Here is a 23,809-nt window from a genome sequence, read left to right as displayed (position 1 = left end):
AGCTTGGACGGGTTTCTAATTTCCATGCCATCATCCCAATGTGAGCCGGGAATAGTAAGAGACATATTCCCACCTCTCAGCCAGTCTTGTAACAAAACAAAATGGAAATATCTGCCCTGTACGTCTGCAGCTCCCAGCCATTTCCCTGTGGTGTATAAATACCAAAGAGAGCACGTGTGCATTAAGAAAAATGTGAGCCAATCCTCTGACTATATCTGAGCTGTAATCATCAATTCTACTTTATTTATTTCTAAGCAGACATTTACTCCAAATTATCTTTTGTTGTATCCTGTCATTGTACAGCTGTCTTGGAAAAACAAAACTTTATTTCTATTCATTTAGCATGGCCAGTAATGAAATCTGTGCCAGTTTACAATATCTAGCTATCATATCTATTTACATACAAGCCAAATTTTGAAAGTAGTCTCCCAAGTTGCACCCACATGGTTTACAAGTGCTCCTGTCTGCAAGTGCAAATACCAGATGCCTTTGAGTGCACAAATATAGAAATTCAGGCCCACATAAGGGTGCACACTGACTGGAGTTTAGGATGTTTCTTGGGTAATTTGACCCTGCATATCTATGGTACCTACAGATTTATCTTTTGACGGTAGGTCTATTGCATCCACACAAAGTATCTGTTTATTAGAACTGGTCAGAAAACAGAGGTGGCAGTGGGGAGAGGTTTCCACTGAAAGTGTTGATTTAAAAAAAAAAATAAAAAAATTGTGGCCCAAAACTGAAAAATTCCCAGCCAGAAAAGTTTCAAAAAATGAAAAATGTAGATAGTTCATGTTTTCATACACCGCACCAAATTGTGCCCTCAATTACACATTCCAGGGGTGTCACTGAGAACAGAATTTAGTAAAAGCCAAAGTAAAGCTCAAGCGCTGTTGCCAGTCCCAATGTCTGCTCAGATCTGCCGCTTTATGAGAGTTGGAGATGTTCATGTCTGGCCCCTGTAGCTGGAAGTGCTCAGGCCCTTGACTCAATATTTGATCAACGAAGTTCTCAAGAAAATATAGATTCCAACAAAACTCACAGATGCTAAGTGAGCGAAGAGAGTCAGCACTCGCACCTTTCAGTGCTGCCACCTGAATGCACACTATCCAAAGACTGAGCGAGAGCTATTTACTGAGAAACACTGCACAGCAATTTGTGAGATCCACGCTATGCTCTGACCATTCACTCAGTAATTCCACTGGAATCATGATACTCCATGGACTCCACTCATAGCAGACATTGATCATTCCAATAAGTGCTCAGTAACAAACTTTAGATAGGGTAGGTAGGTAGGAAGACAGACAGAACTGGTTGCCATATGCAACCCATTTCTGTGTTAGTGCTATGGCTCCTCGTACAAACAGAGCCTGGATTCAGTTTCTCTAGGATCAGGTCTGGTCAGTAGTTGGATGGTGGACCTCCAAATTTAACCCAGAAAATACTAATGGTTCAATAAGTAGCAATTTGTTTGCGTATTCACCCCATACGTCACCATGCCATAATAAGTGCTGCACTCCTGAAAGTGCCATCTTTTAGAGCAGATGTCAGAATGAGATCCTGACCTCTTAAAAAAAATCTGATGGCACTTTAGGAATGTTAATCTGAATGTTCTGTCCATAACATGGAAAATATTATATTCTACCTCTCTCAATTCACTACTCAGTCTAAACTGGGAAGTGTTTTTATTCATTTTCTGTCCTAAGCATTATTGCGTATCATTGCTGTTTACTATTAGCAGCTGCCACATTCCACCCCAGAGCTGGTGCCATTCAGTAGTGCATGAAGCTATTCCTGCACAAGGTATCTGGTTATCGTTTGGTATTATTATATTAGTCGCTTGTTAATCCATACAGAAAAGTGGCTTGCATGGAAACTTTCTGGATTATCGGCTCCTAACTGCTGCCTTCCTTCTCTGCCCCAAACCCCTCAGCATCTGGCCTAGTTGGAGCAGTTATCAGCTAGAGTGAGTAAACAAGGCTTGGTGGGCTGTTCTGCATCCATGCAATAAGTCTATCCCTTTACTCCAGGAGGACATAGGAGAGAAAGGGAAGGTTCCATCACTGAAATAGGACAAGTTTCGGAAGCTTTAGTCTTTTTGCATTGAAAAAAAAAGTCGAGGAAAGAGAAGGAAAGCAGGGATAAAAACAAGCTGCCTAATTTCCTGCAGTACAAATAGGCCAGTGAAGTCAGTCTTTAAAGTGCAGCCCCACCAAGCTCTTTATTCATTAGAGACTCATAACAAGCGAAGAGGAAATTAGAGGCCAATTTCCTTCCCCCAAAATTATTATCTAAGAGGACAAAAGAAAGTAGTACCTATGCTAAAGCAAAAAGGAGACAAATGTATTTTTCCCAGCTGACAGTTAAAGTCTAATTAGACTGACAAATCTTCTGTGCTTTTCTCTTTTGCGAGCTGTATGAGGCAAGATTCAGCCCCAGAGCCACACATTATGGAAGGACGTTAATCAAGATTAAAGGAGCACTGAACCTAAAGAAAATGTTCCTAAGAGGCTGTGTAGACTAGTGGTTAGAGTAAAAGACTATGCTCCAGAGAGGCCCTTTGCTGAGCCAGTGCAGATGGACTCTTGACATGTATAATGGACATTATACATCTTCCTCCCCCTGCTTTGCATTGTTTATATAGAACTTTCTGCAAGCACCTTCCAGTATTATATGTTATTTGTTGGCATTCTCTGGCACTCAGCACCATTCTTGAAAGCTCGCACAAACAATTAATTTAGTCTCCCAGCTATTCCTGCGAGGCAGGAGAGTCTCGTTATTCTCATTTTAAAAATAGGGAAACCGAGACACAGAGACTTGCACCGGTCATACAGTATGTCTGCAGCAGAGCACAGACTTCTTGATTCCTTGTATATAATATGCCTTAATAACAAGGCAATACTTTCTCCTTATTACGAATGATGTAATCTTTACTCACATACGTATTTTTTCTTACTATCTGTATCCATGGAACTACACCTGAGGCAGGGTTGAGACAGACCAATCCAGGTGATACCATTTTTCTCCTTACACTTAGATCTAAATGGTCACTAAACACACTGTGTTTATTGGTCCTGGGTAAGTGTTCCATGGAGTCCAATCCTGAGATCCTTACCCAGTACTTGACTTCAAAAGGACTTTTGCCCGAGTAAGGACTTTAGGGCTGGTCTTACTAGTGATTCTAGACCTGTCCTGGATGGAACACACAGACCAGGGTCACATAGTGAAGGTCTTCTCCGATGTTGTTTGAAGTGGCAACTCACTCAATAAGCCCCAAGCTGGTAACTATCAGTTTATAGTAGCCAGGTTGGCAGCAAAAGCCAGGAAAATGAAGGCCACCTCTAGCTAAGCACATTTTCAGACAGAATAGAAATCTCTCAAATCCACAGAGTTCTTTCATGTAAACTCCAGCCCTTTCCAAAATTAGGTAGGGAGGTCGGTGGGGTTCAAAGACTTCAACACTAGAAACAAGACTTCTAACTAAGAACATACCTTCTAGAAATAATGTGCCTCCTGACATGAGACAATGTCATGACACTCTCATAAAAATAGTCTGCACTCCAAGCGACTCACCTTAAGCAAGAGACAGCTGCTTGCCTCTCTGCCCTTTGTGGTAGCGCGGGGAAGCGGCGCTCCCAGAGAGGATATTATTAATATAGGAGGGCCTAGTGTGTCAGGGCCCTGCAGTCTGCAAGTGTAATTTAATATAACACACGTCACTTCTAAACAGACCTGTGCTTGAACGCAGTGCAAAACCTGTGTGTGAAAAGGTCAAAACAGCATTTGGACTCAGGATCGCCAGACACAGCTTAGTTATCTGGATAGAAAAATCCTGTATTAACTGCTTTGAAACAAATAAAGAAACAAAACTCCTTTCCCCAGCTCTGGTTTTCAATTAGCAGGAAAGCACAATTCTGGGAGGTGAAATACATCTTCCTTCAAAGCTCCATTGTAATGGACAAGGGTCATTGCATTTCTTAGTAGCATTAAGTATAGACTCGCCAATGCATTCTGGGCACACATCTCAACTGTTCCTCACTACAGACCCGCACTGTCCTCTCTATCCCACACTCATCTCACATCCACTGACATAAATTATTGACATCAAAAATGCTTAATCATAAAGGTGAAGTTATAGACATCACTGATGCTAAAAGAAATCTTTCACACATGATGCTTCCAGTAACATGATTTTCCCATGTCAATCATGTTGGCTACTGATTCCACATTGTATTCCATGCCTGGCCCTTTACGGATTGAGAAGTGTGACTGTGGGTCTCTCACTCTCTCTGTAGTTTTAAAGATCTTTCCAGATTTCCTAGGCCCTTTAGATGAACCACACATGAAAACGCTTGTAGTCATACTCTAAGTAATTGAGGAAAGGGACCATCTAGGTGTGGCATTAGGAGTAGATGATATCTTAGCAACTGTCAAGCCCCTATATACTACATGGCAAGTTGGACTTAAATACTGCCACAAGTTCCTTGGATTTGGCAGCGCTCTATGTTAGACTGGAAATTCTGCAGCAGCTTCAGATACATTGTGAAATGAAGGTTTTTCAGTTACTTAAATAGGAAAATGAATACTACAATCAGGACAGAAGCCCCATACCTAATAGCAAGTGTAGCAACTTTGTAGCTATCTTAGTTTTTATACTGGGCTTGTCAATGTAGTACCTCAGTGCTAATGTGTTCTCTCAGGTGGCTCTATCTTACCCTAGTTGAAGAATGAATTTGCTTTCTTAGATCTTTTCCATCTCTTGTCTCTGTGGTTGTTCGTGGTGCTGCCAAATTTGCCAGCACTAATGATGAGACTTGTGAGTCATAATTACCACAAGGCATCCGAAAACCACAGCTGGAGCTGCTGAAAACTACAGCTGGAGATGCGGCCCAAGTAGAAGAGGAGTATTTCTCCCCACCCTTGCCACACAAATAACACAACTTAAGCTGACAGAACCAAACAACTCTGCCCAAAGTGGGGAAAAGGAGAGCCATCTTGTGCCATGATAGCAATAAACTGGCCTGCTCCTGAATGTAATAGAAGTACATATTGACTTTTATCTTCCTTTCAGTGGGTTGAGTGAAGTGTCAAGAGTTATTGCTTTAATAACAGCAAAGATGAGGCCATTTGTTGTGGTACGTGTGTACCCAGGAAATCACTGCTTTAACCATCTTTTAGAGGCATTTCCACACTTTATTAAATCTCCTTGATGCCTTTTCAGCACACAGTGGTCTCAACTGGCCTAGTGAACTGTGGTGTAGATTAGGCAGGCAGCTTTCTGGGATATTTCTCCTTCAAGTGGGGTAGGATCGTTTCCATCTCTGCTCAACTCACATAAAGTCCAATTCTGACCTCAGTTATGCTGATGTAAATCTGTATAATTCAACTGAGGTCCATAAATTATGGCAGATCTCCACTGGAGCACAGTAACTGAGCACAGACGTTACTCTCCTGGACATGAAATCATACAAAGCCTTCCTTTAAAATTAGAGCTAGACACAGAGAAGAGAGAGTCCTAATTCCTTCACAATTTACAACAAACATCAACTAGACTTGGGATAATTTCCCCTCATGTAGTTGAGACTTTATATTTCATGCACCAGTGTTTGAGGCTAATAACTCAATTAATCCACCAACCTGCTGCTGCCTGGATTTCTAGAATGCCAAGGGGGCCGGTACAGTGTTAAGCCTGAGCTTGGGTTTAATCACTTTTAATTGAATAGGAGTAAATGCCACTGCAAAGATAATACTTCCAGCATAGGTAAGTAGATGATTTTCATGTTTTCTCATCATACATGACCAAGATTAGATGAAAAATTAAGAGAATGAAAATATAGACGAAAGAATAACCAGTCATTGATTAAACCTTCTGAATCAGTTAGAGAAAGCAGGGGATATTATATCACCAGTTCCAACAGCCCTGGATTTCATTAAACCTGCATTTCCCAAAACCCACCAACATTAATGCCCAAGGAAAGCTGTCTCAAAGAAGCAGGTGTAATCAGTGTAGGATATTATCTGTTTGGACAATAACACACCTACCTCACTCCTTTCGCTAATCAAACACTCTCGTTAAAATCACGGGCCAGATTCTTAGCCAGTGTAAATTGGTTTTGCACAGCTGAAGTCAATGGAAATATGTTATTTTCATCTGCTGTGGGTCTGGCCCCATATATAGTATAAAGCTAAATTCCCTTACCTGTGTTATTAACATCATCATAGATGACTGAAAGAATTCATAAAAATCTAATTCACTTTTCAACATCAGTGTTGGTTGTTTACATTTTACCGTTTACTCAGTGTAGAGTCAGACCATGAGCAAACAAGACTGTTCATCAGTTTCTAATCCATTCCACACTCAGGCTCTGACACAAGAACAAAATTGCTGCAATTTTTTGGGTTACAAACACTACATCAGGACAGTTAAATCTGAACAAAAAACAGTTTCCAGTGGATTTTTTTAAACTCAAATTTTATGAGAAAGGATTCTGTTGGTCACGGAGTTTAGAAAAGCTTGTTTCTACAACACCTAAATTCTGCAGGAAATTGATCTGACAGTGCCCCTTTCACATTATCTAATAGAATGCTGTAAGATTAGCATGAATGTCTCACTCTGAATGCTATAATCATTTGCTTTTTTCCACATTAAGAACTTCACCATTGCAGCAATACCTATGGCAATAATAATAAACAATAATCTATTCACATCCCATTAGGCTTTTGAAATTCCTTTAAGTGTAATTTTTTTCCCCACACATCAACTTGGAGACAACATGGCCCAAATCATATTCTCATCTACACTGCTGCAGCGTCGCTGGTATAAATAGAGTTGCACCAGTCTGACAGTAGAATTTGTACTCACTGTTACATGATACCCAGTAATAATTCAGAAGTTTCTGTTAGTTCACCAAAGCAGAAAGGAGCCCATTTCTGTGTTGGTTTTTACTCTGTACAACCTCATGAAAGTCAACAGAGTTATATGGCCTATAACTCAGTGCAGAATTTGGTCCAAGGGGCTTAACTAACAGGTTAAGTAAACAAGGACATATAAATAAAAATCTGATCAAATGGCTCACCTGGATGCTGGGTGGGGAGCGGTTTTTTCGGGTAGTTGTGGTGGCCATGGTTGTGGTGGTTTCCATGACTGTGGTAGACATTTCTGGTGGCATGGAGGTTGTGGGTGTTGTTCCAAGGATGGACGGGACTTCTCCAACCAGCCGGACACTTCCGTTGATTTTAATATTGGGGTTGTTCTCTGCTGCCATGTTCAGCACTTTCAAGCCATTGTAATAGAGACCGGAGAGCTGGCCTTGGAAGGGACGCCCTCTGTCCTTCCCTCCAATGGCTATTTGCGCCTGGGTGTTGAAGATCGTTAACTGTCGTCCTAGTGAAGGGGGGTGAATAAATTATTGCCAGACATTTCCCCCCTTCTTTACTATATAATGAGTCCTGGCCAGAGTGGACTGAATATAAGAGCAGGTTCCCCAGTGGCAGTGGTGGAGGCTGTTGGGTGGAAATGCAGTGCTTCAAATTTCTGTCTCAGACTCATTAATAGTAGAGATGGGCCTGAACACTGGCTCTAGAACCTCTCACTCTCACCTCCATACATGCAACTAAACTCTGGGGAAGTTTGGACCCAAACATAGATCTGGATCCAAACTTTGAGACGTTGGCCCATCTTTCATTACAAGCAGTGTTTTAATCTGGTTAGTCTCCTCTAGTAGCTTTTGGAGACTGCAAACCAACCCAGATGATAAAATCTCTCTAGGCTTAGCCCAATATATATATACATACATATATCTTTGATCCCTGAATGGTCAATGGGAAGGAGACCTGTGAACAGACAGGAAAGGGTAAGATACAGAGATGCTCTAAGAGAAGCTGATCTTTGGACTGCATGGGCAATTTAGAATAGCTGAATGCAAGAGTCTGGGTCTGGAATATAGTTATCAGGAATCTAAAAGTTGGAAACACCAAACATGGACATTTCTGGTGCTATGAAAGAGCAAAGTTCTTTAAATAGTGAACAATATAGTAATTAAGGTGATTAATCCTCACAACTCCCCTGTGAGGTAGCTCAGTCTTAATCCCATTTTTATAGATGGTGAAGTTCAGGCCTAGATGGGTTAAGTGACTTGCCCAAGGTCACACAAGGTGCGTCAGGTATGGATTTCATATCATGTTTACAGAAGGAATGTACCTATTCAGAATGGACCCTAGAAGCAGCTGCCAATTCTCCTAATCCCACAGACCATTCAAGTGACGTCCAGACAAAATTGATTCATAAATATGGTGCACTTTTCCATTCTGCACTGGGTTGACTAAATTAAAGCCATGATTGTTCTGTCCAGTGCAAACAAAAGGTTTATGTCATGTCACTCTCTGTGTGAGGTTTGGGGGCATGCCAATGGAATCTGCTGAATTAACAGGGAACCAGACTGGCCAGAGCTCAGGAGGGTATCAAAGTAGAGTCAAATCAATTATTACTGGATTGTTCAATTACGTTTTCCCTCCACCACCCCTTTCTTACAATGATATGTGCACACATCCCCATCCCTTCCTTCTTCCCTCTCTCACTCACCACTTTCTTTCTCTAGTCCAACCTGATAAGTGCAGAATGTAGTAGAGCATAGCCTATATCCCACTGTTCATTCCTTCAAAGCCAGTGGTTAAAGTAGATCAAAATAGGAGGGGGAGCTCACCAATTTTGGTGGTCGTCGTGACGGGTCTTGAAGTCAAGTGGTGATGCGGTGTTGCATCATCTTATGGTGACGGGATGGACCATGGGGAAGAGAATGGGGACAAGAGAAGAAATGTATCTGAAAGGAGTTCCTGCCCTCAAGGAGGTGCGCTAGCCAGCCAAGCAAAAGTGTATGTGTATGTGTAATGTATGGAGTTGTGGGGGCAGGGTGCACATCCCTAGTGCTCCCCACCCCCATACCTACAAATATCAACATTTAGACTTGACCAGAATGGAGGATCTGTACTGATGTAAAATAAAAAAAATAAAAATGGAGGAAGCACTGCGTCTTTCCCCTGGAAAATGTTGAAATACCTGATGCATTTTCCTGCATTTCAGGAGATTTTAACTTACCAGAGGCAAGTTATGTTCCATTAAAACATCAACAAACATGCACCAAAACCACAGGCCCCCACAGTGTAAAACCAAAGTAGCTTATCCCCTCTCCTATCTCAAAGCATACTGGGTTCCCGTGAGCATCTCCTATCAAAATGCAGCTCTCTCAAGCCCCCTCTTTGTTTTCAAACACTCCCCTGAGATCTAGTACAAACAATAATGCACATTTCGGCATCAAAAGACAGGGTACAACAGTTTATATTCTTGTGACTTACTGCATCCCTTGAGTTTTCTTTTCTTCCTTATTTTATGTCACTCCACTCGTTCCATTAGTGTTTCAGTTTCCCTGTGATTACCTGTTCCTTCCTTGTTCAATCTATCACTCTGCTCTGCATCCCTTCTCCTCTCTCTCATATTCTCTCAATTTCTCATTATGTTCCCTCCTATGCTGCCCTTTCCTTTCCTCCCTCCCCACCAGGGCCGGTGCAACCACTAGGTGAACTAGGCAGTTGCCTAGGGCGCCACGTGGTTGGGGGCGCCAAAAAGCGGTGCCCCGGATCGGCAGGGAGGAGCCGCCTTCCAGAGGCACCGGAGAGCCAGAATGTCGGCTTGTGAGCCCCAGCCATGGAGGAGCTGGCGTGGTGCAGGCGGGCAGCAGCCCTGCAAAGGCAGTGGTGCCGCTAGCGGGGAGCAGCCACGCCCCCCGCTCCTCCTGCCCAGGCTGCGGCCCTTTGCCCTCCTCCTCCCGGGGGCTCCTGTAGGCTGCAGCAGATGCATGCGGACGGCAGCCCCCCGTGTGTCCCCCGGCTTCCCCCTCACAACACTCGGCTTCTGCGGCTCCCGGGCGTGTGAGCTGCCACCGCCCCTCCCGCTGCCTCAGCTCTCTGCGGGGGAGGGGCTGGGTGCACGGCAGCCTGGCAGCATGTTTTGCCTCCACGTGGAGCCAGCCTCTGACTGGCATGGGCATGGTAAGGGGAGTCCCGGCCAGGAGGCAATCAGGGAACAGGGGGAAGGTTGGATGGGTCAGGAGTTCTGGGGGGGCTGTGGAGAGGGATCGGAGCAGTCAGGGGACAGGGAGCAGGGGGGTTAGATGGGTTGGGAGTTCTGGGGGTCCTGTCAGGGGGCAGGGAGTGGTTGGATAGGGCATGGGAGTCCCGGGGGTCTGTCTGGGGGTGGGGGGGTGGATAAGGGTTGGGGCTGTCAGGGGACAAAGAACAGGGAGGCTTAGCTAGGGGGGTTGTTCTGGGGGGCAGTTGGGGCAAGGGTCCCAGGAGGGGGCAGTCAGGGGACAAGGAGCGGGAGAGGGGGTTGGGAGTTCTGAGGGGGGCAGTCAGGGGGTGGGAAGTGGGAGGGAGTGGATGGGGCAGGGCTCTCCCCCCATCCTCTTTTTTGATTGTTGAAATATGGTAACCCTAGGTGAGGGTGGAGGTGGGGGGCGCATGGGAGCCAGCCCCCCTGCGCCGCGCCGGCTCCTCCATGGCTGGGGCTTGCCACCACCACAAGCGGAACGCTCTGGCTCTCCGGTGCCTCCGGAAGGTGGCTCCTCCCTGCCGAGCTGCTGCAGTGGCCCAAGCTCGGCAAAGCCAGTGAGTGGACTCGGGGCAGGGGCTGCCGGGGTAGGGTGAGGAGGGCTCGCGGGGGGGGGGGGGTGGGAGGTGGGTACCCTCTGGGGAGTTCAGGGGGCAGGGAGGGGGGAACCTGGTGTGGGGAGCAGCCCCTGGGCACAGCTGGCCCCTGGGGTCTATAAGGGCTCATTGAGATTTGCCCCTCAATGAACCAATGTGCGAGGGCCATGAGATGCAAGTTTCGCCTAGGGCGCAAAATATCATTGCACCTGCCCTGCTCCCCACTCACTTCCATCCTGTGACACCAATGCTTAATTTGTGCCAGGGCTGAGCTCTGGCACCCCTAGGTTTGGCAATTTATAGCCCTGACTCCTCTGGGTTTGCCGCATCAGTTATAAAAGTAAAAAAAATGCTTGAGCCCTAGGCACCTAATTGCTTGAGCCCCAGCACTTGTTTCATTACACATTAAGCACCACATTCTTCCCTTTGCCCTTCCCCTCAGAGTGGAGTGCCTGGAGGGATAAAAGAGATGACAGGGCCATTTTGCTATGCTTGAGATATTGTCCTCCTGTAATGGAGGGAGAGCTGATGAGGGACCAGCTGTTTCCATTTCTAACCCCTTCATACCATGCAGCAGGGAACCAGGGTCTCCTTTTTCCTCTATCAACCTGGAGGGAAGGTAAGGGGGCTGGTGAGAAGGCAGATCTGACTGTAGTAGAGACAGATAGGGGACATCACTTCTCTTATCAGGTGTCGCTGTTTCTTCCCTCAAGTGGTGGAAGACCCAGCCATTTCCTCAGCCAGTCCCCAGCTCTTCCTGCTGTTCCCATTTCAGATTCTCATGCGTGGTGAATCTTTGGTGCCCCCACAAGTGATGAGAGGTAGCTGAGCTCCCCGATCCAGGAAGATGAAGAGAAGTGGAGTGCTCTCTCTATGCTTTTAGTAGAGGAGGGTAGCTGGACTCCCCAATGCTCTCCTTTTACTTTAACCCATGCCCATAACACATCCTTACAACTGTCTAGGATAGCTCCATTTTCTTGTCAGAGACAACGAATCACCACACAAATGTTGACACATATTCTCCCGTCTTCACCACTTCTCAGTTCTCTCTGCCCTCTAATATTCTAGGAACATCTACCACATGGGCATGGCCCCAGGCCAGTAAAGTATAAACTTTATTGTGTTTTTTTTTTTTTTTAATAATGAGCTCTTCTAGTCCAAGAGCTGAACACAATGCATGCAGCTACTACCGAACACAGCACTGGTACTAAAGCTGTGCTTGCTAAAAGGACAATCACTTGTTGGGTTTCTCTATGAAGAGTCATTCCTAACTCATAACTCTGGTGTGAGGTGTCTGTACTTGAATGAGCATAAAGGAAACAAGTGGATGAAATGAATGAAAAATGTCCAAAAGATGAAATATGCAGAATTCCAGAGCCATGCCAGACCTCCCTTCTTCTAGTTTATCTATGGCTTGATTCTGCAATACTTATTCACACTGAGTAGAACTAACTCTCACAAATTGTCCTATTGACTCCAAAGACCTGACTCACCTGAATAAGTGCTACTCAATGTGAGTAAGGGTTGCAGACTTGGATCCTTATTTTCCACCTAGCTCTCGACTTGTTAGGCTTTTCTTATTAATAGGGGTTGCAAAAGTGGCAAATGTATGTTAAAATTTTCAAATTGTTGTGTAAAACTTTGCACAACTCAAGGTTTTATGTCTCAGTGAACAATTTGTTCACTCTCTCATTTTGATTTCTATGCTCACCAAGAAAATTCTTATGAAGAATTTCCCCCTTTCAGTGTCAGTGAAACCTTAGGCAACAGTATCTGTTCCATAACACTAAGTCAGAGTTTGGGGGCATTATTAAAAAGCCTAATTCACAGGAGCAGGAACTGCTCATGCAAGTAGGACCATTCAACTCAATGAGATTACTCATATGAGTAAGAATTATTTTTGTGAGCAAGGATTTGCAGGATCAGTCCTTTTGTCATGGTGCTTATAGCTACTTCTCTTCCTCACCTGGCCAAACCCTTGAACACTAGCAGGCTCAAATGCATTCTGTTGACCAACTCTGGTCTTGTTATCAATATATGCATTGAGAAGATTAAGCCCAGTTCTCCATTCCTTACTCACATGAATAATCCCAGTGAAGTCAGCTGTATTCAGGTGTTACTAGGTCTACTCATGTGAATACAGTTTGTAAGATAGGGTGCTTTTTATTAGATTTTTTAAAATCCAGTTTATAAAACTAAAAATTAAAAACCAATATAAACATGAATACTTTTCTCCCTTTGGTGACACTGGACAGTAGCTTTAACTCTTATAGCAGATGAACATCCAGAAAGGTTCTATATTATATTGTTTCTCCAAGAATGAACTATATGATCATTCTGAATAAAGTAACAGTGCTATCAAATCAGCACCACATCTATGGCAATTTTTAGAAATTCATGCTAATTAAAAATTGTTTAATTTTACCTTATTCATGCCAAGAATTCACATCTGGCAGAGAGCTATTCTATATGCTGTTTCTTTGATCAATCTATCCATCCATCAATTTATCATGCTGTATTTTGATAGCTATTTACCCTTTCACTCATCATCTTTACAAGGGCTTCTGACAAACGGCTTTCTTGATACATTAGGAGATGGATAGATGACTGGGTGGATGACTGAGTGGGTAAATGAATGGACGAGTGGATGGGTGAATGGTTACTTATTAAATCTTTCCACTTAGTGGTAACCATGTTATTTAAAAGGATACATCCATCTTGGCATGGTGGAACAAAACTATATTCTATCGTTGTCACGCTGTCACAGTGCACGATGTCTTTATATCACACCAATTGCCAAGACTCAATTTTCTTTTATGTTAACAAAAACATTATATATCCTTCTAGCACAAACGCCCTATGTCCGGGTTTGCCTGGGTTCTCCGAGACCAACTAGCTTAGACCCCGTTGCCCTTTTGTGATTGTCTTTTAACAAAGCATTGTCATCCACAGAATAGCAAACCCCAGGTCAAAACTTTGGGATGGTTTACAAATGAAAACGCCTTGGCATGCTTAAAAGCTCAGACTTGGAGAAGCAAGGGCATAAAATAAAGGATTCAAAGAAAAACCAAAAGATTAAGTAAACAAAACAAGGACAGGTTTCTCAAGCACATGAGCTGCATCACGGAGTCGGACATGCATCTGTTTTAACAAAAGTGAGGCAATCGTTGTCTTTAGTGTTAAAAGGACTTTATCAATTTGAAATTATTGAAACAAAATTATCCACTTTTTAATGTTAAACTTTAATTTTTTTAATCAGCTCATGCAAATTAACAGGGTAACTCGTTGAGACTCAGTGAGCATTTTCTCAACACTATTATCTCATTCTCTCTTTGTTAGTTGGCTCATATGAAATGTTCAGTAAACCCGGACTGGCTAAGAGATCTATCCACCTTAATTGACCTCCTCCCACTACTCTTAATGGGTTAATATTGCTTTACAAATATTTTTGCTATAGTCACACAATGCACAGGGGGGGCTCCAATCCTGTGTGGTGGGGAATGCTGTCAGGTCTCAGTGAAGTCAATGGGAGCTGAATGTGCACAGCACTTTGCAGGATCAGACCCTTAGCATGAAAATATTTTAATTGCAGTTAGCAAAGTTCCTCTAGTCCCCAACACTATTCAGGCTGGTGAGAGCAATTCGCTAAACCCCTGAGATAAGGAAGTGCAAAATTCCTAAAGGGTATTTATCCATCTTACAGTATATTGCTTTTCTTCTTTGGAGTATTTTGGTAAAATCTGTAGTCTGAATCAACACAGAAAATGCTAGATTTGAGTCCAACCATCACCCCCTTTTATCAGCAGGAATTTCTTTAAAGGAAACCAGAGAAGATTTTGTTCTGCTTTTCCTAAACTTCAGGGCATTTCGACTGTTATAAGTTATTTTTAGCATCACATTTAGGCTGCAAGGAGGAGATATGATTGTCTCTTAATCTCCAATATATCATCAAGGGCCTGATCCAAAGCCCAATGAAGTCAATGTGACTAATTCCATTGGCTTTAACAGGCTTTGAAATAGGTCTTAAGTGCATGAAATAATTTCCACCCCTCCACAAATTACTGGTATAGAACCAGATTCTATGCTGTTACAGAGCCCATTTCAGCAAATCCCTTAAGCACATGCTTAAATCTCTGAAGTCAAGGGGAGTCAAGCATGCACTTAAGTGCTCTGATGAACTGGGGCCGGTACCCATACATGGAAATCTATAGGGTTGCCTGGGGTGTAAGTTAGAGAAGAATTTGTCCCATAAATTACAAAAATAAAATAAGAAAAATGTTAAAACTGCACTTCAAAGCCCTTCAAGTTTAACATAAAAAGACAGAACAATCTGTCTCTGTCTCCTTTATTTTAGTTTAAATGAAAATGTTAATACAATGTTTTCCCTACAACATTTTTTAAAATTGTTAATTATGTTAAAACAATTAAGAGACATGCAGCTGTAACTGCAAGCCACACTAATGAAAGAAAAATCTTACAGGACGCGGTTTAACAACTGGGTTTGAAAAAACTTTTAAGAAAACTTTGATAATAAAAATATAGATGTAGTTTAAAAACAACTTAAAATAGGAAGATCATGCAGTGGTTAAATTGCCATAATACATGTTGTTGCATTTTGTTTTGTTTTAAGCGGTTCCTGAATTTTTGCTTGTTTGTCGTTACTTTTGATAGCAAGCTTAGAATTCCGTCCCTTTAACTTAATTTTAATAGCAATGTATTATAGCATGATTTATCAACATATGGCAGGTGGATGCTGACACAAATTATAATGAAAATTAAAACAACCATTTATGCAGCAGGCGATTATCATTTAAGAAACATTTATTTGCAGGCTTTAAAAATGAGGATTTAGAATCAAATGGGTTTAAAATGAAACTTTTAACGACTGTTACCTTTTTCCTGCAGCCACTCTTCTACGGGCCGGTTATATTTGAAGGGGATTTTCTGTTTTACCATTTGGAACCGTTCACTATCAGTGTTGCCTTTAAAGTTTAAAACACAGCTTAAAAAAAACAATCTGAAAAGTCAATGAAATCATTAAAAAACATCCTAGATTTTTTTTGTTTTGTTTTTATGAATTTATTTAATATAAATAAATGTATATGTAGAAAGAGAGCTTTATCTTCTTTGGTGAGGTGGAGAAAAGTTATTCACTCATTACTTGGAATTCTGGAAGGATCAAAGTGTTTAAATCTTAAGAAAAAGATCTCGGTCTTTTGTCTACCTTGGTTAAAGACACAAATATCTAATTTGCAACGTGAGACACTGGGCTACCTAATGATGTAGGTTGAAAATTTTGAAAAATGTTATGATCAGACTATAACACTGATGGCAATATATGTGGCACAAGATGTCAATTGCACAGGCATATAGCCTCGAATGACGCTCCTGACCCTCTTCTAGTTGGTAGGTAAGAAGGTGGATGGGTGGGTGGGAGGGGGAGATATGGGAGCAGTGGAATACATATGGAAAGAGAGAAAAGGGACAGATTTGAGGCAAGACATGTCAAAAGGACACAGCAGAAACAAACTAAGAGGGTCATAGGATCGGGGGAGACAGGAGACATGGGAGGGAAAACAGGAAAGGGAAAGAAGTGGCAACCAAACCTGCATGAAGGCTTGTGCCTACTTACCCAAGGCTTGGGCCTGCACCAATTGAAGTCAATGGGAGTTTTGCAACAAGACGGTCCAATGTGGTGTATTTTAGTGGGGAGCCCTTAACAGTCATAAACTACAATATAAATAATAAGATGGGCTTAAACCAAACTTTGGATCTGAACTCCCATAACCTTGGGACAAGTCAGATCCAGATCAGAACCTCATGGCTGAGCCCAATCTCCAACACAGGGGAGCAATCAGAGTTTTGCTCATTGTTGTTTCTTCTTCTCCAACCACAACCACTCTGTGACTGCCTTTATTTTTGATTTAATGGTTTTATTTATATTAAGACAATTTGATCAAATAAATGGAATCAAATAGTTCAAGATCAATCTCTCAGGCTTTTGTTTAGGGCTGAAATGCACATACAAAGCAAAAGACCTTCATTAAAAAAATATAATAGCAAGCTGCAGGAAGAGCTCATCTCACTGCATTAACACTATTGTTAACTGTAGTGCTATTGCTTCTTTGTTTTTAATAAGCGTAAGTTCAGGAATCAGTAACCACCCTCATGCTCTGGGGTGTATTTGTTTCTAAATGCCACATACCCATCTGTGGTATAAGATAAAGAAGGAATCAGTTAAAATGACTTCATATTTATTTGTTTATTCCAAATCAGATGCTAGACTCTGGTATGGCAATATAAAAACAGGACATTGAAAAATGTGTGACTAACAGCTGGCAAGATGCTCCACCCATTCAACAGCAGATGCCACCATAAGGGGAGCAGTGACTGTTAAATCACACATGCTCCATAATCCTTCCTGTACATGTGTAGCTTGGAAATGCTAACTGAGTAATGTACTAGCTGCCCTCTGCAGGATAAAATCAGGTAGAAGTGGTTTTCACCAACTACTGTGTGGGAGAGGGGGAGCTACTGTAATAGACATTAACAGGACTTAATCTGACAAAAATTCATGTTTGATATAACAAAGAAGTAACGTTAAGAGAGATTTATAAAAAACAGTAGCTGCATTTCCTTAAATTCAGAGGTAAAGCAGAAAACAACTTGGATTCGATTAACACCTCCAGTCAGAACACTTAACGTACAAAAGTCTGGTTTTCAGGTTGGAGCAACGGACAAACTCTCAGCCAGTTGAGTATGAAAAAACCTGCTATGGGGAGATGACTGAGTTAATTCCCTATAGTGACCCTGGGAAGTCAGCCATTTCTCTTTTTCCCTGAAGGAAGTCCATTGTGGGCAAGTGTCCTTTCACAAGACTGCTATGAATACTTCTCCCATGGAAGAAACATCTAATTAAGTAGTGGGCCAACACGCAGTGCTCTTTGCTGTATCTGCTCCTCTATCCTAGTCTCAGGTGACTAAACTGGACAGGTAAAGTAAAATATTGGAAGTACACTCTATCAATCATGCTTCATATCAGATTAGCACTGTAACATGGTGCCTCAGAATGACTGCAGAGACCGTCAGTTACCTGTATGCATATTCCCAGCACGCCTGAATCATATCAACACCAATAAAGAGTTCAAAAGTCAGTTCTTTACTTTTATGAGCATATCTTCATGAACAGACATCTTAAGCCACATTCAACACTGGGCCTGGGAAATGTCTTGAAGTGCTGAGAGTATATGTACAAGAAACTAAACTAGACAGAAAAATATTCAGCAGCAGAATAAGAGTTTTATGTCTTTACATTAATAAGCATCTGCTGATTAATACAGACTGAGGTCATTGTCTTAATGCTTCTTTGTCAATCATGGAAGCCAGGTGTTTCTTCAATTTCTTGTTCTAACAGATAAACTCCTCTGAAAGTCCTCATGCTGGTGGGGCAACTCATACTAAGTCAAGGATGGTAAAGTATGGACTCCTGTGGAGAACTGAGGGAAACAGTCTTGCTGTCCTTGGAAGAGTAGCAACAATGATGAATGCAGACACAATACACTATGGACACAATTCGTTTCCTGGTGCAACATTTCTTATGACCAACTAGTAAGGCATTTTGGTTCTTTATCAGGCCTTTCATCAATGCATTATTCTTTTCTCTGCTACAGCATCTGTGCTGTTAGTAATTACGTTTGTGTACAGCAGGTCTTCCTTAAGGGAAATTTGGTTTGCTGCATCCTGAAAGTTTTCTCTGAGAAAGGACTCAGTGTGTACCGAGAGCCTGATACTATATCTATTCTACAGAGGCAATAGGAATTTAGGATGTCCATAGGAGTTGAAGATAAAATTGTATGATTTGACCAGATATTAATTTGCCAAAATCTGAGGGGTGCAAAGCAATTGCAACTCTCATAGGGCTACATAAATTCTGAGATCCTTACTTTTTACTCACTCCTTATTAGGGAAAACTCCCATTGACTTCAGCCAGAGCTGACTCAGTTTTTACTCAGGAAACTTTCCAATAAAGACAAAGGGAGTTTTCCCAGAATAAGGAGTCTAAGGATTTGGCCCAGTGGGAGTTACAGGTGCTCAGGACCTATTGCCTTTTGCCCCAGTAAATGAAAAAGATGAAGAAAAATTAGTGTCATAGGACATCTCGCTAATGCAGGGCACAGACTGCAAAGACAATTAGGTCAAGCCAGTGTTGGAAGATTCTACTTTGCTACAAAATTTGATTTTATGCTCTCACACTTGAATCATCTTGTGCTTCAAATATCTTCAGGAAGGTAGGAAACTGTTCCAGGAAGAGAGGTTGGCAAAACTCAGATGGAGAGGAAATGGGAAAGGGTAACAGAGTTATAAAGGGTAGACTGGATGAAACTGCTTCTATGATTCAATCCTAGACCTTCCTGAAAACCAGAAAGGGCATAACTATTCCCCACCGCATCTTTAAAGATTTTTTTAAACTCAGGTTTAAGTTTATGTTATTATTATTATTATTATTTTGTTTTGCAGACATAGCCTCCAATAGTAATATATATGTGAAAAATCATACCTTTAAAAGCTATGAAAGTGCGAAGGACATTAGAAAATTCAAAATGGTTTAAAATTAGCACATTAGTACCTGCTCTTAGCATCTATTCATGTTTCTGTTTTTAAAATTTTATCTCCTTTATCTCAGACATTAGTAAGAACGGTTTTAAGAACATGTGCATGAGAATGTGTTCATCGACATATCCCCATTTACAAGACTGATTTAAAGAGCACGTTTCCCCTTGTTAAATGCCTGGAATATTTACCAGAGTAAGCACTATTACAAACTCATAAATTGCCTTAAATTAATATTGATATTGAGTTGTGCTTTTAAAAACAATAAATTAATACAGAATTTAATATGAGAGTTTCTATAAACAGTAACACAGGGTTTTCAACAGGAAATGACCCCATTTGTGACAAGAACTGACCTGATCAGTCTTCAAGCTATAATGTCAATGTTTCTCTTCAGATATAGAAATGTTAAGTGATGGCCTCTCGTGAGACCTTAGTGCCATCTCTTTCAAGAAACCACATGTACACACCTTCCAACCCCCATGAAACAAGCAACCCTCACTCCTCTCAAACCATCCAGCCTTTTTTAACTTTCTTGAGTCCAGCTCTGATCCAACATTTTCTTTGCAAAAAACACAGAGATGAATGGAGAGATTATAGTTTACTTTAAACAAAAATTGGATTAAACCCTGCAGTCCTTTTGCATTAAGAATTCCAATGCATATGAAAGGAGTGCAGGATCCCATTCATTATGAAAAAGTTCTGGTGATTAGTTTTGCTACTTGTGGTCATTTGAATATGAATGGGTCTTTTTACCCATGACATTTATCTGCTTAGCTCTTATTAGTACCAACAGAAATCACCCATTTAAGATACTCTTTTCACTCCCAGCTATGGGAGAATGAAACCATACATGCATCAATCTGCATTATTTTCTGTAACATTGCTACTTTAATTCCATTATGGAAGTCAGCTCCCAGAGAAACATTCCTCCAAGTACTTTTTCTCCTCTCTGATTGCAAAAAATGTATAGCATTGTCACTTCCAACTAGGTGCAGATTTGGATAAAGCAAATATTTGGATCCCACTGAGGATTTATATCTAGGACTAACTCTGATGTCAGACCTGACTCTGACTCTTTCAAGTATTACTGCCTACATGAAATTTGGCTTCAGTTTTCCTCCCAGACTAAGAAAGGTTCAGGGTTTCATGTTTGGGGAGGGTAATCACAGCTCTTTAAAATTCTTCCCATATTTTAATCCCATTTAACCTACAGGATACTTGATGCTTGGCACAATGGTCTAGGAAGGGTTGTTGAAAATTATCCCTGGGCAAAGTAGAATTTTCCTCCCAAACTCCCTCCTTAAAACTGCTAACTAATATTTTGCATGTTCTCTCACGGTTCCTTTAAGGAAACAAACAAGCTTTACTCAATTTCAGACCATTTCTAAACCAAAATGGGTTCTTAAGCCACTTGAAGTAAAAGAGCAATTCAGGCACTGACAAATGTTGCTTCTTGGTCCAGACACCAGTAATGATGATATACTGCTGCTAGAGTGAAGAAAAGTGGCTCAAAGGTTCCAGTAAACTGCACTGGGCAGAAAGAAAGCACTTGCTTCCAGGTGGAATATTAATACAAGCTGATATGTTGTCAAGTCTGTGAAGATGCTAATAAGAATACCGTAAGAAAACATTCATCTGCCCTAAATAAATGCCAAAGACGGTTTTATTCAGAGCCTAAGAATAAAGCAGCAACTCTTTCTTCAGTGCTTAGAAGATTCTAAAAAATGAGACGTTTTGTCTAATTAACAGTTATTGCACAGTGATAGTAATAGGGTAAGAAAACTTTTGGAGGTTAGGGCTGTAGATTTCAACTGGATTTACCCATCCCCTTTCCGTGATGTATGAAATTTCAGTAGGAGAAATATAAGTAAATAACCTTTGTGACTACGGCAAAGAGTTCTGGTTATTGGTTTTAGGTTCACCCCCTGGTATTTGACCCCACCTGTCTACAAGCTTTATATACAACCTATTACTATGGTGTCTAAGTACTGCACGAATCACAGAAATGTAGGGCTCGAAGGCACCTCACAAAGTCATCAAGTCCAGCTCCCTGTGCTGAGGTTCTTCCGGCAGCTCACGGAAGCTACTAGATCGCATGCCCTGATTCTCATGGGTGACTTTAATTTTCCTGATATCTGCTGGGAGAGCAATACAGCGGTGCATAGACAATCCAGGAAGTTTTTGGAAAGCGTAGGGGACAATTTCCTGGCGCAAGTGCTAGAGGAGCCAACTAGGGGGGGCGCTTTTCTTGACCTGCTGCTCACAAACCAGGTAGAATTAGTGGGGGAAGCAAAAGTGGATGGGAATCTGGGAGGCAGTGACCATGAGTTGGTTGAGTTCAGGATCCTGACGCAGGGAAGAAAGGTAAGCAGCAGGATACGGACCCTGGACTTCAGAAAAGCAGACTTCAACTCCCTCAGGGAACGGATGGCCAGGATCCCCTGGGGGACTAACTTGAAGGGGAAAGGAGTCCAGGAGAGCTGGCTGTATTTCAAGGAATCCCTGTTGAGGTTACACGGACAAACCATCCCGATGAGTCGAAAGAATAGTAAATATGGCAGGCGACCAGCTTGGCTTAATGGTGAAATCCTAGCGGATCTTAAACATAAAAAAGAAGCTTACAAGAAGTGGAAGGTTGGACATATGACCAGGGAAGAGTATAAAAATATTGCTCGGGCATGTAGGAATGATATCAGGAGGGCCAAATCGCACCTGGAGCTGCAGCTAGCCAGAGATGTTAAGAGTAACAAGAAGGGTTTCTTCAGGTATGTTGGCAACAAGAAGAAAGCCAAGGAAGGTGTGGGCCCCTTACTGAATGAGGGAGGCAACCTAGTGACAGAGGATGTGGAAAAACTAATGTACTCAATGCTTTTTTTGCCTCTGTTTTCACTAACAAGGTCAGCTCCCAGACTGCTGCGCTGGGCATCACAAAATGGGGAAGAGATGGCCAGCCCTCTGTGGAGATAGAGGTGGTTAGGGACTATTTAGAAAAGCTGGACGTGCACAAGTCCATGGGGCCGGACGAGTTGCATCCGAGAGTGCTGAAGGAATTGGCGGCTGTGACTGCAGAGCCATTGGCCATTATCTTTGAAAACTTGTGGCGAACCGGGGAAGTCCCGGATGACTGGAAAAAGGCTAATGTAGTGCCAATCTTTAAAAAAGGGAAGAAGGAGGATCCTGGGAACTACAGGCCAGTCAGCCTCACCTCAGTCCCTGGAAAAATCATGGAGCAGGTCCTCAAAGAATCAATCCTGAAGCACTTGCATGAGAAGAAAGTGATCAGGAACAGCCAGCATGGATTCACCAAGGGAAGGTCATGCCTGACTAATCTAATCGCCTTTTATGATGAGATTACTGGTTCTGTGGATGAAGGGAAAGCAGTGGATGTATTGTTTCTTGACTTTAGCAAAGCTTTTGACACGGTCTCCCACAGTATTCTTGTCAGCAAGTTAAGGAAGTATGGGCTGGATGAATGCACTATAAGGTGGGTAGAAAGCTGGCTAGATTGTCGGGCTCAAAGGGTAGTGATCAATGGCTCCATGTCTAGTTGGCAGCCGGTATCAAGTGGAGTGCCCCAAGGGTCGGTCCTGGGGCCGGTTTTGTTCAATATCTTCATAAATGATCTGGAGGATGGTGTGGATTGCACTCTCAGCAAATTTGCGGATGATACTAAACTGGGAGGAGTGGTAGATACGCTGGAGGGGAGGGATAGGATACAGAAGGACCTAGACAAATTGGAGGATTGGGCCAAAAGAAATCTGATGAGGTTCAATAAGGATAAGTGCAGAGTCCTGCACTTAGGACGGAAGAACCCAATGCACAGCTACAGACTAGGGACCGAATGGCTAGGCAGCAGTTCTGCGGAAAAGGACCGAGGGGTGACAGTGGACGAGAAGCTGGATATGAGTCAGCAATGTGCCCTTGTTGCCAAGAAGGCCAATGGCATTTTGGGATGTATAAGTAGGGGCATAGCGAGCAGATCGAGGGACGTGATCGTTCCCCTCTATTCGACATTGGTGAGGCCTCATCTGGAGTACTGTGTCCAGTTTTGGGCCCCACACTACAAGAAGGATGTGGATAAATTGGAGAGAGTCCAGCGAAGGGCAACAAAAATGATTAGGGGTCTGGAACACATGACTTATGAGGAGAGGCTGAGGGAGCTGGGATTGTTTAGCCTGCAGAAGAGAAGAATGAGGGGGGATTTGATAGCTGCTTTCAACTACCTGAAAGGGGGTTCCAAAGAGGATGGCTCTAGACTGTTCTCAATGGTAGCAGATGACAGAACGAGGAGTAATGGTCTCAAGTTGCAGAGGGGGAGGTTTAGATTGGATATTAGGAAAACCTTTTTCACTAAGAGGGTGGTGAAACACTGGAATGCGTTACCTAGGGAGGTGGTAGAATCTCCTTCCTTAGAGGTTTTTAAGGTCAGGCTTGAGAAAGCCCTGGCTGGGATGATTTAACTGGGAATTGGTCCTGCTTCGAGCAGGGGGTTGGA

At 42.4% G+C, this 23,809-nt stretch overlaps 1 protein-coding gene and 1 long non-coding RNA gene across 45 annotated transcripts in view; one reads left to right on the top strand and one right to left on the bottom strand.

Moving 5' to 3' along the window:
• Positions 1-23,809, bottom strand: part of NRXN3 (neurexin 3) — a 1,412,371-nt gene that overhangs the window by 135,512 nt on the left and 1,253,050 nt on the right. For 15 of the 44 annotated variants that reach the window (XM_048852503.2, XM_075129811.1, XM_048852505.2 and 12 more), the window contains 2 exons: positions 15,594-15,683; positions 7,077-7,384 (listed from right to left, as the gene is read on the bottom strand). In XM_048852503.2, coding sequence (XP_048708460.1) covers positions 7,077-7,384; positions 15,594-15,683 — 398 coding nt within the window. Of the gene's footprint in view, positions 1-7,076; positions 7,385-8,702; positions 8,763-15,593; positions 15,684-23,809 lie in introns of all 44 variants that reach the window. The other 29 variants (XM_048852507.2, XM_048852508.2, XM_048852519.2 and 26 more) reach the window with 2 other exon arrangements.
• The window catches only part of LOC142072567 (uncharacterized), a 28,106-nt gene continuing 14,791 nt past the window's right edge, over positions 10,495-23,809 (top strand). The window contains exon 1 of the long non-coding RNA XR_012669014.1: positions 10,495-10,662. This is a non-coding gene — a long non-coding RNA (uncharacterized LOC142072567). The remainder of the gene's footprint in view (positions 10,663-23,809) is intronic.

This window comes from Caretta caretta, chromosome 6 (genome assembly GCF_965140235.1).
Source record: "Caretta caretta isolate rCarCar2 chromosome 6, rCarCar1.hap1, whole genome shotgun sequence".
NCBI lineage: Eukaryota > Metazoa > Chordata > Testudines > Cheloniidae > Caretta > Caretta caretta.
This window is presented reverse-complemented; position numbering and strand designations above follow the sequence as displayed.